The sequence below is a fragment of the Lagopus leucura genome, unplaced genomic scaffold (assembly GCF_019238085.1).
Source record: "Lagopus leucura isolate 7727_CA_CO unplaced genomic scaffold, USGS_WTPT01 Super-Scaffold_100001, whole genome shotgun sequence".
NCBI classification, from domain to species: domain Eukaryota; kingdom Metazoa; phylum Chordata; class Aves; order Galliformes; family Phasianidae; genus Lagopus; species Lagopus leucura.
Genome location: NW_024962262.1, coordinates 99,274,099 through 99,287,040, shown reverse-complemented (window position 1 = coordinate 99,287,040; position 12,942 = coordinate 99,274,099). Strand labels below are relative to the sequence as shown.

The following is a 12,942-nucleotide window of genomic DNA, read 5'->3' as shown; positions in this document are numbered from 1 at the left end:
AGAAGGCCACTAAGATTATCTGCTCCAATCATCAGTCCATCACCTCCATGCCCACTAAACACTTTTTAGTTAAAAGTGGGAATAACTTGGTTGCTGTGTTGGTGACTTTTTCATCTTGCTGGCACCAAAATTTTATTGCACTGTAAGTCGTGTGTCTCTTGGCTGCAATAGTAATTTGTATTCAGACAAGTTTGTGTGGTCACATGCTTGATGCTGGCTTCAGCTTATTTTCAGCTGTGAAAATGCACAAGGGAAAACTAAAAATATCTTCTCATATATCTAGTAGTCTATGTTGCAGTCAACAGTGTCCTTGCAGATAGTTTGGGAGAGAAACAATGCAAGTGATCCTCTGGTTTTCATTTGCAGACTATCTGAGCTAGCCTGCCTCTCTTAGAAGACCAAATTGGGGTAACAGCTGTTTTTCCTTGAGCTAAAGATATGAAAAGTATGAGATATCACAGCTCTTATAGTCTGTGCAGGATGACAAAGTGGAAGGAGGGAGCTTTCAGAGCTCCTCACAACAGCAACGTGGTGAGAATATTACCAAAATGGGAGAAAGTGGCTCAACCTCCAACCTGCTGTGCCGATCTCAGCAAGGAGGAGTCAGGAAGGAATATTAAATTCTGGGCTAGATTGGGAATCAAAGGCTAGGTGCTTTCTAGATGTTTTTTTAACTGCCTACTCATTCCCACCATCATCATTTTTACGTATACAAGTTGGCCAATATTTTTCCCAGTGTGTTTTAGCTGGCCACTGAGAACACTGGAAGCGGCAACACTTGTTTAATGTACAGGAAATTCAGAGCCCAAATTCCCCCAGATGAGGGTTGGTGCACGACCTATCTCATCCCATCAGCTTCCCCAGGGGACCCACACAGGTTCCTGCATCTCTACTGCTGTCTTCTGTAGGCTGTAGCTGTGAAGGCAGTGGAGCTATCCCGTGTTCCTCACTGGGCAGGCTGGCTGGGCCTGTTGCTGTTCTCAGAGAATTCCCTCTACAGGGTTCACATTTCTTTTGAAATACTGCTCCCAGCTCTTAATCAAGGCTGCAGTGGTTTTCTGTAGAGTGGAGAACTGATCAATATGTCACACAAGCAACATTTTCTTTTTCCATATCCCAGAATTGCATTTGCTTGCTTTCACACAACAGTGTGCCTTAGGCTCTGTTCAGCTTTTAATTTCTGATAATGCCTTTTTTTTCTTCTCATCCACGGATGGTTATTTTTCATCCTAATTTTGAACAGGAGATTATTTCTACCCTAGTTTTCTGTTCTACTTCCCCATTCTCTATACTTGTCTGTACTGAATTATGTCCTATTTCAAAGGCTTTTTCTAGGTTATCAAGAAATTATGAAATATGGTAAGTAAGAGTGTAGATTTTGTAAGACAGATCTCCCTCTGCTTCATAATGCTGTTGTAAGCATATCTGCTATGATCTTCTCAGCATCCTTTGTCCCTTCCCCAGCAAAATTTCTATGATTCTGTGAAAGTGTTATGAGGTAATTTTTCCTGTGGGCTCCGTGAGGAATGGAAAGCTCTGAAAGGTTGGATATCTGGACAGCTCTCACAGTCTGCCTCAGCAGTTTCTGGCTGAGATGTGCCTCAATCATTTCAGAGCTGCTTCTTACTCAGCTGTGGTTCATGGGATGAGTGTGGATGAAAAGATTCTCTCATACAAGGAAGCAGAACAGGCTGGCTCCATGTGGGCTTTTGGCCCATGACAGCTATTTACCATGGTAAAAAATACCCAGTCTCACAATCCAGAACGTCCAGAGCAAAAATATCCTCTGGGTTCCCAAAACTGTACCTAAATGAAGATTTTCTTAGAAATATCTTTGGAGGGCAGCAAGTTGGAGTTGCTGCAACCAAACTGAGGGCAAATCCACTTGTATTTCTCAGCAGTCCATAGAATTTGTTTCACAGGTTGCCTCTCACACTGAAAGGAGGACAAACACAGCTCTTCAGCTCTTTGCGCTGGTTTATTTTTTGTGTGTTGCTTCCTGTACATTGCTGTTTTTAGAGCAGACTCCATGAAATGCTCACTTACGCAAACAAAGTGGAAGAGGAGAGTGCTGTACTCTGAAGCATTCAATGGGAATTTACTTCTGTTTTTTGTTTTTTGCTTTTTTAAAGTAATTTTAAATAATCTGAAACCCAAATCTGCAATGCATAAAATGTTACTTGTTTCAAGCAGGTTCCCAGTTCATAAATCCTAATCAGGATTAAATTGTTCCTTTACATGTCCATCAGTGGGAAGTCAGTGCCAGTGAATGCATGGAAGAGCTTCAGATGCCCAACCACCACAGCTACCAACAGAAAGAGCACCGAGCTGCTGTGTTTTGGGTCCTACACAGTGCTGCAAAACTCAGTGTGTGTTTTCTTGCAGGTAGCTCAGATTGTCAAGCACGAGATGGAAAATGCTGTCAAACTCTCAGTAAAACTGAATGTTAAAGTGAAAATTGGACCTAGCTGGGGAGACCTGCAGGACCTGGAGCTGTAGATGTGTGAAACATGGCTTTCTCGTTTTTGGAAGACACCATGAGCTGCTCAGGGCAATGCCCAGCACACCAGAAGGCAGCAGCAGGTGTCCTGCTTGTGTTTCTGTGGTCATCACTGTGAACCATCTTCTGAACAGGGATGTGGAAGCTGCTATGAATTTACCATGCTGAGCCTTCCAAAAGTCAGATGGTGCTGAGACATGTTTATGGAACTGTGGAAACTATTAATTACTAAAAGCACAGTATTTAAATTAATTGTTCTTGTAATTTAAAACAAAGCCTAATGAATTTACTACATATGAAATGAACTGGATTATTTAATTAAAACAAAGATTACTTGGAAGTTTTTATGTGTAATTGTGTACAGGACAAACAAATAAAATATCACCGTGTTTGTACGTTACTTACTGTTGAATTCCACAGCCATCCGCTAGGAGCATTCTGCAGTGGTTTCTGCAGCTGATGTTGAAGTGCAGAGGTGGTTTTGAGCTGGCTGCATTTCTCATGGAGCAGCTGTGCAGTGCTCACACTGAATGCAACTGGGGGACAGTGTTAGAACTCTTGTAACTAACAAAATCTCCAGCCAAAGCCTTCATTTTAAATAATGAGAAAAAAAAATATGAGAAACATCTTGGTGTGGTGAGCTCAGGTGCTCACCTTGGTGGTGTTTGAGATTGGTTGTGTTAGCAGAGTTTCCCTGAGCGGTGGGTGTGAGCTGTGTCTCTTGGTGCAGACTGGTCTTGCGGGGAAGCCTCATGTCGGTGGCCTGCTGAAAGCTGCTTGGCTCTCATCCTATGCTCAGCTTTTGTGTCTTTGACACAGGCAGGAAGGTTTGCTTGTGCAGGAGGAGGCTGCACACAAGAGCCACCTGAGGCTCCTCGGACTAAGGGAGGAGCTGGCAGGGAAGTGATCTGCCCATGTGTGGTGGCACTGCTCACTAACACCTTCTGCTTTGGCTAAGCTTCACATCACATGGTTTCATTTCCCTTCCAGATTGTTGCATGGACCGTGCAAGTTCAACTGTTTTTGTTAATTTTAAACAATGCCTGACCTTGGATTCATGATTTTCATAGTGTGGCCGTTGTATATTAAAAGAAAGGGAGGATGGGTGCCTCCTGCCATCTTCTTTGTTGTAATTGCTTTATCACGTCTTCTCATCTGCAGCTCCTCCTTGGTGCAAACAACCTCTATCTTCCCATACCTGCCTCCTCTGAGATATTTTCCACTCCTAATTATTCTCCTTTCACTTCTGAACTTTGCCAGATCCTTTGTCAGAAGTGTCCTTTTGAAGTTTCCTTTATAACTGGACTGGCGATCCTGTGCAGTTGGCTTTGAGCAGCCTGAGAGCATGTTGGAGCTGTGAACTTCAGATGTGGTGGTTTTGGAGTGGCTGTTATCCTGACATCAGAAAGAAGCATTGGGCACCAAGTTTTCATGGGAATGGTGAGTTTCAAAAGGTGTTAATGGGGCCCATGCACAAAAGGCCACATCCTGGGCTTTAATCACACTATCACAGAATCACAGGGGTTGGAAGAGACCTCAACACATCAAGTCCAACTCAACTGCTAAAGCACGTACCTTACAGTAGGTCACATAGTGAATATCCAGATGGGTCTGGAATATCTCCATGGAAGGAGACTGCGCAACCTCTCTGGGCAGCCTGTGCCAGTGCTCTGTCACCCTTACTGCAAAGGATGCACGCAGCAGAACAGACACATGGTATGGAGGCAGGCACTAAGCAGCGATGCCCCATTGCCCTTCCCAGCATGGAGCTGACCCACCTGCCTGTTTTGATTTATGTTTTTCTTCTCTTTGCATTGAGATATATATATTTTTTTGTTTCCTTTCTGCCCTCTCTGCATGGTGGTTTTCCACCACATCTGTCACCTGATAGCTGAGCTCTTTATCCAGGGCATTCACTTGATAAGGCAGTCGCTTCCTTTCTATTGTGGGCGTATTAAAGCTTTGTTATTACCAGACCTGAACAGCAGCCCCCTGGTGTCAGACCATTTGTGTGCTCTGCCTTTATCGATGCTGGGTTGGATTCATTACCGATTCACACAGCTTGTGAATGAGTTCCTGTTCCTAGGTGTCATGCAGTGACGCACCTGTGCTGGATTTCAGGCCTTGCTGCAGCCTCTGTGATTTCAGCCACTCTGGCACATGGCAGCATTCCCTTCCTGCAGACTGCCTTTAGGAGTGCAGAAGGTGGTTCTCAGCAAGGCCCCCAGATGGGGATGCTAATCAATGAAATGACTGACACTGAACTAAACTTATTTTGATAAACAAACTTGATGACTTCATTATAATTAAGCAGTAATTTGGAGCAAATGGGAAGATAAAAGTGGCCACTGCTCTATGAGGCAGCTGCTGTGTTTGAGTCATGATAGCAGAACTGGTTCTGAGCTGCTGCCTGATTGCTGCTATTTGCATCCCTTCATTCTGATTAGGCTTTAACTACCAATGAGTCTCATTGATTCCCCCAAGCACGGGAAGCAAAACAGGACTTAAGTAAGTTGAGGCACTGCTGGGAATGCTGCTGAAAATGAAACTCGTTAATTTCTGAAGCTGGTAGGTGAGCCAGGAAGAGGTTGGCTGTGTGCATTATTCACATATTTTTGCCTGTGTCTCCCTCCCTACACCCCTGCAGTGGGCTGAGGCCCAGTTGGAAATAGCTTTTCTCTGGCTCAGGAGTGTGTACTCAGAGCACAGGTCCCTCTTTATCTTCCTGTAGCCAGGATGCAATGCCTCTGTGTGCTTGCTCTCTGTTCCTCTGGCTGTTGGAGTCTCTTTCCAGCCTGCCTGCTTTTGTCAGTCAGCACCGCAGTGAGCACAGCACCACTCGTGGTCTGGCAGCCCAGGAGGAAGATGGAGGGACCCACAGGTAGGGTAGCAGTCATGTTTCTTTTGGCATTTTGTCACTCAGAGTTGCTCCTGCCTGCTCCTGCCTTGTGCCGTTCTGCAAGGCTGATGCAGCAGCAGGTGGGTGTCTGGCTGCCAACAGGGACAGGATCCAGTGCCAACAAGCAGCTGCAGTCACCGAGGCTGCACTTTCTTCACTCAGTGTGATCCTACATGCCCCAAAATCTCACATGCACAGCCCATTCCCACGACTTATTGAGCAGTCTTGTTCTACTTGGTTCACATCCACTTTCCTATCAAAATGGCTCACACTTCATCCTAACACTGAACCCCTTTCAGTACAGGGCAAAGCTTTCCAGACTCGGTACAGGAACCACTCCCATCAGTAGCTGATACGGCTCCCCCAGCACTTTCCTCATATGCATACAGCAACCTTGTTTAGTCCTGCTTGTTTTGACAAAGCTCTCCTTGGTAGCACTGCCTACTAAAAGAGCGCTGCACACTCCTGTACAGGGCAGCAGAAAAAGACAGACAGATGACAAAAGCTAGCATATGCTCTGAACTGGTTCAGTCCTTTTGCTTTTCTCCTCTTCTTCTCTCATTTTATTGAGACTTGCACGGTTTTTCTTACCATTTTGTCCTCTAAATCTGTAGCTAGAATATGGAAGGTGAACTAGAATGAAAGTGTGGTGTTCCTGGCAGAGCAAGTGAATCATATTGCTGGCAATTAAACAAGCATGCTTCTGCACTGCTGAGAGGTCAGCCTGTATGGGACTGTTCTTGCCCCGTGGTGGAATTGACATGAAGGGCACTCAGCTGAGAAGTCCGTAAGTGGGGCTAATACTCCCAGGGATGGGTGTTATAGCAACTTGTAAAGCACAGGAGCATTGCCTGCATTCAGGCTGTGACTCCATTTTTGCTGTCAGAGGAAGGGATTTGAGCATCCCAGTCTCAGCAACAGGTGCCACAGGATTTTCTGTGTTCCTAAGTGAGCAGTGTAAACTCCATCCAAATGTTCTGCACAAGCCCCTTGCCTTTTGAACTGCTGCAAATAAGATAGGAGTACACATTGAAAAAAAAAAAAGGCGATCTACACCAACTAGTTTTTTTAGCAATTCTTTATTTTCTTTCCCTCTTTTTTCCTCCTAAATTGGGAACTCAGAACAGCTTCAGTTAAAGCTGCTGTAGGTTTCCTATTGTGGAGCTGCCCTGGGATACCCGTGGGAACAGGATGGGCTTAGCTCAGCGTGTGTGGCTCACCCCAGCACTGCCCTCCTGCAATGGAAGCGATGACTGTTAAAGCCACACAGACTCTGTCCACCGAAATGACACCAAATCTGAGCACTGGCTGCTATCTAAAAAAGTACAACGTTTGAGCTGCTGATTTAATCACAGAACAGAACACATGAATGGAAACACAGATTTACGTGCCTATCGCTCACACCGAGATGAAGTGCAGACTCCAAATGGCCACATGTGGCTCCTTAATGAGAGAGAGTGTGTTCACACCGAGCCCACGCCAAGGCAATAAACCATTCCACACTGAAATAGTCTGTGCTTGAATTCACCTTGAGGTTATGGAAAACGATACGCCAGCGGTGTAGCTAAACGAACTTGGGCTTTTTGCTTCTGTTACAATGCACCCAGTTCATAAATGGAGGAGCCCTGAGGTGTAACACAGCTTTGATCTAAGCTGCAGCATTTTCTTCACTTTTATCTTGAAAAAAACTTATTTTTGTACGTACTGTTCCTACTGTAAAATGGCTTTTGTAAAAGGGCTTTGTAAACTTTTAGAGGATTTCTATATGTGGTAATTTTATACAACGTGCAGCACATAGAGAATTTAACCATTCATGTAGGAAGCTATAGTGGTAATAAAGGGGATGTTTAATGGATGTAAACAGAGGAATGGAGAACTGTGGGGAAAAAAAAAAACATTTAGAAAACAGTAATTATTCAAAGCAAAACCCAACTTCTTCCTTCAGCTCGTCTTCACTCAGCATTTGAAGCTTAAATTAGCACTCCACTGAATGGATTATTTTTTTTTTAACAAATAGCCTGTGTTTCACCAGAGACTTGCCTACTCTGATACATACAATCTGATAATCTGATAATCTAATAATCTGATTTTATGTATTTTCTCTGCATATTCAGTCTATACACATCCCTATGAATACAGGTGAACACAACTGGCCCAAACCCAGACATACAGGTGCTGCTGTTGGGTGCATTGGGGCTGGGGACGTGGTTGTGAGAGGGCACTCCTGTAAAGAAGACTGGGAGTGAGAAGGGCATTCAGGTGAACAGAAGCATTTTACATGGAACAAATGTTTCCAGGCATTCGGGTCTGTTGTAATTGAGGATTACACTGCTGGAGATGCCTCGGGCTGTAGGTGGTGCTCTTAGTGGAACGCTGAAAGCGTGTGACTTCAACGCACAGGGACAGCATAAATAACCAGGCAAGAGCTCTTCCTCCCTCATTGACGTTTTTAAGTGAAGTTTTTTTTCACATACATGATAAATCTCAAAAGAAAGCATTTAACAGTGTGCACTACCAAACTTATACAACATATACATTACATATATATATTTTATATATAGAATGTTCTATATACAAACATATACAACTTTTTAGATCTCTACAGCCTACAAGAAAATTGATAATTATAGTCACGAGTGGCAAACGTAACAGAAATAGGGATCTGTAACTGTCTGGAAATACTGAAAATACGTAGAGTGGAAAGCGAGATACAGCTGTGACCCAATGGGGAGTACTGGAGAAAAGCTGCTTGGAACTTTTTATTAAAAACTGTAAGTTTACGGGATGCTGAATCCTAATTCTTCTGTTGCATCAGATGGAAATCTACGGGCAGGTTTTTCCCTGCTGTTAAGACAGAGAGTGGCTGGCTGTCCCAGTGAGTCTGACACTGCACACATGACTTGCTGAAGATACTTACTTTTTTTCCTCTGGGCATACTGTGGTGATTAGCAGTTAAAGGTCATTATCCAATTTTCACACTAGGTTCTCCAACAAGCGAGCAGGGTCCTGCTCCAGCCTGGAGGGACTGCTGACATCAAAGCTGAGGGGAGCTTTGCACTGTGAGCACCCACACGAGGTGCAGCGTACAGGAAGCTCATGCAGCACTGCTCGCTGCCGTGTCATGTCAGTGTGCCACAGTGTGCCTGCATTCACCTGGCTCATTTCTTAAGGTCCAATTACACCAATTAATAGTGGAAACTAACTAGTAAATAAATATTTAATAAATTCCACTACTAAGTACAGTGGAAAACATGGCGCCATGCTTGAACTGGCAGAGGCCTTTTCATTTGCACCATCTTAGGGCATAAGTAATTGTAGGAATGGGTACAGAACCCTCTCTGATTGGTATGCTGATACTGATGCAGACTCCTCAACTTCTCCATAAGAGCAGAGAAGAGCAAAAGAATTAAGTGTATAAGGTTGGCTGGAGGGGTCTGAACAATTTGCACAAAAAGGCTTTGTTGCCCAGAGCCTAAGTAGTGATACAGGCTACTGCACAAGCAGTTTGACTGTAGTAGTGTAGCTGTTTCCTCACTCCAGATGCCTGGTTACAGTGATACTTCTCACAGGGGAGCAGCCAGCTCTGTGATGGGGACACTGCAAGGATCTCCCCAGCCCAGTTCATACTGGCATCAGAGCAGGGAGTTTGCTCTTTCCTCAGACACTTAATGCACAGACCTCCTCTGGGTCACGCACAATTTCAGTTCCTTAACTCTCAGCAGAACCACAGGCATCAGTTGGCCTTTGACCCTTTTGCAACCAAGATTCTACTGTTCTCACAATTACAGTTCAGTTGTTCCTGTAACAGAGAAGAAGCTGTCCGGTCTCCTTCCCAAAGCAGCCAGACCAGTCAGGCTTCTTCTTTTGATTTTGCCCCCAGAGAAACATAAAAGTGCTGTAAAGCATACAACTCTTGTGCTCCAGGATGAATTTAAAACTTCACATGTCAGATCTGTTCCATCCCTTTAGCTTGTGCAGCTGGGATGAAAGCCAGATTTCTAGCCTGTGCAAAGCCAGATTTCTAGCCTGTACTATTTTGTTTTATTTTAAGAAAGCAAAATATAGAGGAAAGGCATCTTTGAGACAGATAATCTGAGCATGGGTATGATAGAAATCTAGTGAAGTTAAGCTCTAGCTATGATGGCAATGCTGTCTGTTTGCATCAGTGTCAGCCAGGACTCCCTGAAGGAACATCTTCCATTTCTCTTATATAGAAAATTTTAGAATTTTCCACCTGCTGCTCTTCTACCTTTTCCTATCTTTCCTTTTCTAATTTGGAGCTCTGTCCAGGTACATGAAAAGAAGCCTTCAGAGCCTTGGTTCCAAGGCAATCTTGGAACAATTTCTAAGTGAACAGTTCATCTGTGTGGCACTGTACTGTATCTATAAACTCAAAACCCATCTGTATAAATAAGTGATGGGTTCTACTTACTGTTCTCTTCTGTCTCTGCAGACTGGAAAGTATTGCAGAGTCCACTGCAGAAACCAAACAAGCCACTCGGAAGGAGAAGCAAATTACTTTGTGGTGCGAGCAGAGGATCAACAGCCACACAGCTGTGGTGTCATTTTCTGTATGTGCCAATTCAGTGACATATCATAACAATTGTTTTTCATGCTCTTCCTGCGGCCCACCTCGAGGACTTGCTGCTGGGAGCTCTCTCCACTAGCTTTATGGGGTTACTGTGCAGTTTCCTCAGCATAACTTCAACCAACCACTTAAGAAAAAACTCATTGTTTGGCAAGCTGTTGAGCAGCTTGTGAGTGAAAACTGATGGGACTCTCCCAGTGGTTTCCCTTTTTGCCCTCTCTAACTTCAAGAGGAGATTCTTTTCAGTTTGTTTTCTATTCCTGCAACAGAGAAGTAAGGCAACCAAGTGACAGAGAAACCACAGGGATGACAAATGCCACAGACGCCTTCAAGGACTACCGAGATAAACCTAGGGCCCATTTTTAAAAGTACAGATAAGGGCAACATTTCACGTACTCTGAATTGCAAAATTCATCTGCTCTCATGTTTTAATGACATTTCAGATAGTGCCTGTTTAGCTACTTGAAAAATCTGTAAAATTTGGACATGGGCTTTTGAAATTATTTATTCTTCCGGAAGGAGTTAAACAGCACTGATTTCAAGCAAGGTTTTTCAAGGGAAATGAGTAGCAGATAAGAAAATGCAGCTCAACTCATTTTTATGTTGAGAACAGTAGCAAACATGCTTGAAATGTACTGGCTTTTTGTAGTCTCATTTTTAAAAAATACAGATTTTTGCCATTTAAGGTTTTTTTTTTTTTTGCTCAATATAAATTAATCCCATTTTTTTTCGGTCACAACATGCTTTTTTTTTTTTTTTTTCTTTTTTTTTTTTTTTTCCTTTTTTTTTTTTTTTTCTTCAAGATGTCAATTAACCATGCAAAGTTTTCTAAGTGCATTAACATTCGAGTTTTTACAGAGTATTTTTAATCAGACACGGCTCCCCACAGTTCATACCTACAGCTTCTGAAAAGCTACATGCCACAGTGATGGTTGAGTTCCTTTTGGGAAAGACTGGCTACTGCATAAACCAGTTGCTGCCATAAAAGCCCCCATGACTCCAGTTTCCAACTCATGTTCTGGAAGATTTCTTTGACGCCCACTGCGATGATTCCAACACAGTAAGAGGAAAACATCTTCTAGGAGAAAAAATTGTTTCTGGCTGATGACTGATAGATTTGGGAATGAACGTTGCTTCCCTCAGCAGTGTTCTGAACAAAGCCACAAGCAGATTCTTTAGAAGTTTAAAACTGGTACCATTTTTTGTCCTTGTATTTCAGCATCACCTACAGAAATGGGGGAAAAAAGAAAAGGGCGTCACAAACTTCAGAAGTAGTGAAGTACCTCACTGCCATTTCTTCTTGCCCACACTGTTGCCAAGTCTTGATTTCACTGAAATCTTGGTTTTATTTATTTATTTAATTTTGTAATTACCAAATGCTTTTTAAAAAGCAATGACTTACCTGTTACTTCTGTTCATTAAAAGATTCCTCCTGAGGAGATTTAACTATTTTATCACTTCAGTTTTTGAAGAAGTTCATACATGTATAGCATGGTAGAGTTGCCCTGAATAAATTCTTTTCGCATTTCAGACAAGTTTCTTCTGAGTATTTTTGCCTCGCACACATGAAAGCTAATAAGAATATAAAGGTCTTGCCCAGAGATTTAATGCACATTCAACCAGCTGTACAATTAACTGAAAAACATGCATCTTGGGGGAGTATTCTTTAACCTTGTTTTATCATAAATTAAAAAAAAAAAAATCATTAATTGATTCCCAGCCTAGGGCTGGAAGAGCTTTCTGACTCTATTATTTCTGACTCTAAGCACAGAAGCCGTCTATCCCAGCCAGCCCTATTCTTTACAACTGTATCACAGCACTGTACCATAGGGTTCCTCCTCATTTCCTAGTAAGATCTGTAAATGCCACTATGTACACAGCCACCTACCTGTATTCTGCCCTACTGCATAGATCTGCTGGACCAAGTGGCTTAAAAAAAACAAAGACCAGTCAGAATGGATTAGTGAAAAAAGCACGAGATGAGAAGTACCCTGTTCTAAATTATGGAAACATGAGAGAAAGAGTTGTGCAGTGGAAGTCTCTTTGGAGATTTTCCATTGTGTGGAGGCAGGGGAAGGAAAAACGGCATGCAAGTTAATGTGAGCACACCTCAAACAACATGACTGTGTGAATGAGGAGAACAGCACTTGACCTTCCAGAAGGGAAGCAAAGGCTCAGCTGCAGGTTTGGTGATCTTTAGTTCTAAGTGTGTGATTTAGTTCTGAGTGCTCTTACCTCATGTGCATGTTTGGAAAATGCCTCTGCACTGGCCATCATGCTCGCGGTCCTTTCATCCAGCTCTCCCAGTTTCTGTCCTCTCTCATCAAGAGCAATACGAGCGCGAGTCAAGTCCCCAATGACTCCTCCTGCAGCTCCTCTCACACCTTCAATTCCACCTGATCCAGGGATGTGCTGGGCGAGACTGCGAGAGGCTTTTCCTGCCGTGGCCTCACCAACTGCAAAGGAGAAATACAAACAGAGGGCAGTGAGAGGCTGTGGTCCTCGATGCCACCTTACTGCAATGGCACATGTGGTGGATTTTGCTCTCTGTTCTTTCACATCTGCAATGTAGCCATACCCCCAGCCCTTCTATTTGTCAAAGGAAGTTGCTGCCATGAAGGAATCACAGATAGGTCACAGATAGGGCAACTGAGAAGTCTGCCCTTTCTTCACACTGTCCTCTTTTTCTCTTTTTTGTCATTAAAACAAATCTTCTGTGTGTCCTAGATGACAAGGGCAGGCAATCACACGTATTAATTCATGGAAGAAAAAGAAAAACCACTTACAAAGCTCCTCTCTGTCGAAAGCTTGTCCACTTCCTCCAAAAAGCCCTTTAAGAAAGCCTCTGTTTTGGGCTTCTGGTGTTTCCACGGGAGTAAACAAATCCCCAAGCATGTCCTAGCAAAGTCAGACAAAAATCACATGAAAAATTACTGAGATGGAAGCAGGTCTGGG

At 43.4% G+C, this 12,942-nt stretch overlaps 2 protein-coding genes across 8 annotated transcripts in view; one reads left to right on the top strand and one right to left on the bottom strand.

The window, feature by feature from the left end:
- POLQ (DNA polymerase theta) overlaps positions 1-2,900 on the top strand; it is a 55,815-nt gene extending 52,915 nt beyond the window's left edge. The window contains exon 31 of the mRNA XM_042867893.1: positions 2,386-2,900. Within this exon, the coding sequence (XP_042723827.1) occupies positions 2,386-2,499 (114 nt within the window). The 3' untranslated portion in view covers positions 2,500-2,900. The remainder of the gene's footprint in view (positions 1-2,385) is intronic.
- A 7,877-nt stretch (positions 2,901-10,777) lies between these two features.
- STXBP5L (syntaxin binding protein 5L) overlaps positions 10,778-12,942 on the bottom strand; it is a 175,556-nt gene continuing 173,391 nt past the window's right edge. For all 7 annotated transcript variants that reach the window (XM_042868043.1, XM_042868047.1, XM_042868049.1 and 4 more), the window contains 3 exons: positions 12,774-12,885; positions 12,223-12,443; positions 10,778-11,212 (listed from right to left, as the gene is read on the bottom strand). In XM_042868043.1, coding sequence (XP_042723977.1) covers positions 11,171-11,212; positions 12,223-12,443; positions 12,774-12,885 — 375 coding nt within the window. In that variant the 3' untranslated portion in view covers positions 10,778-11,170. The remainder of the gene's footprint in view (positions 11,213-12,222; positions 12,444-12,773; positions 12,886-12,942) is intronic.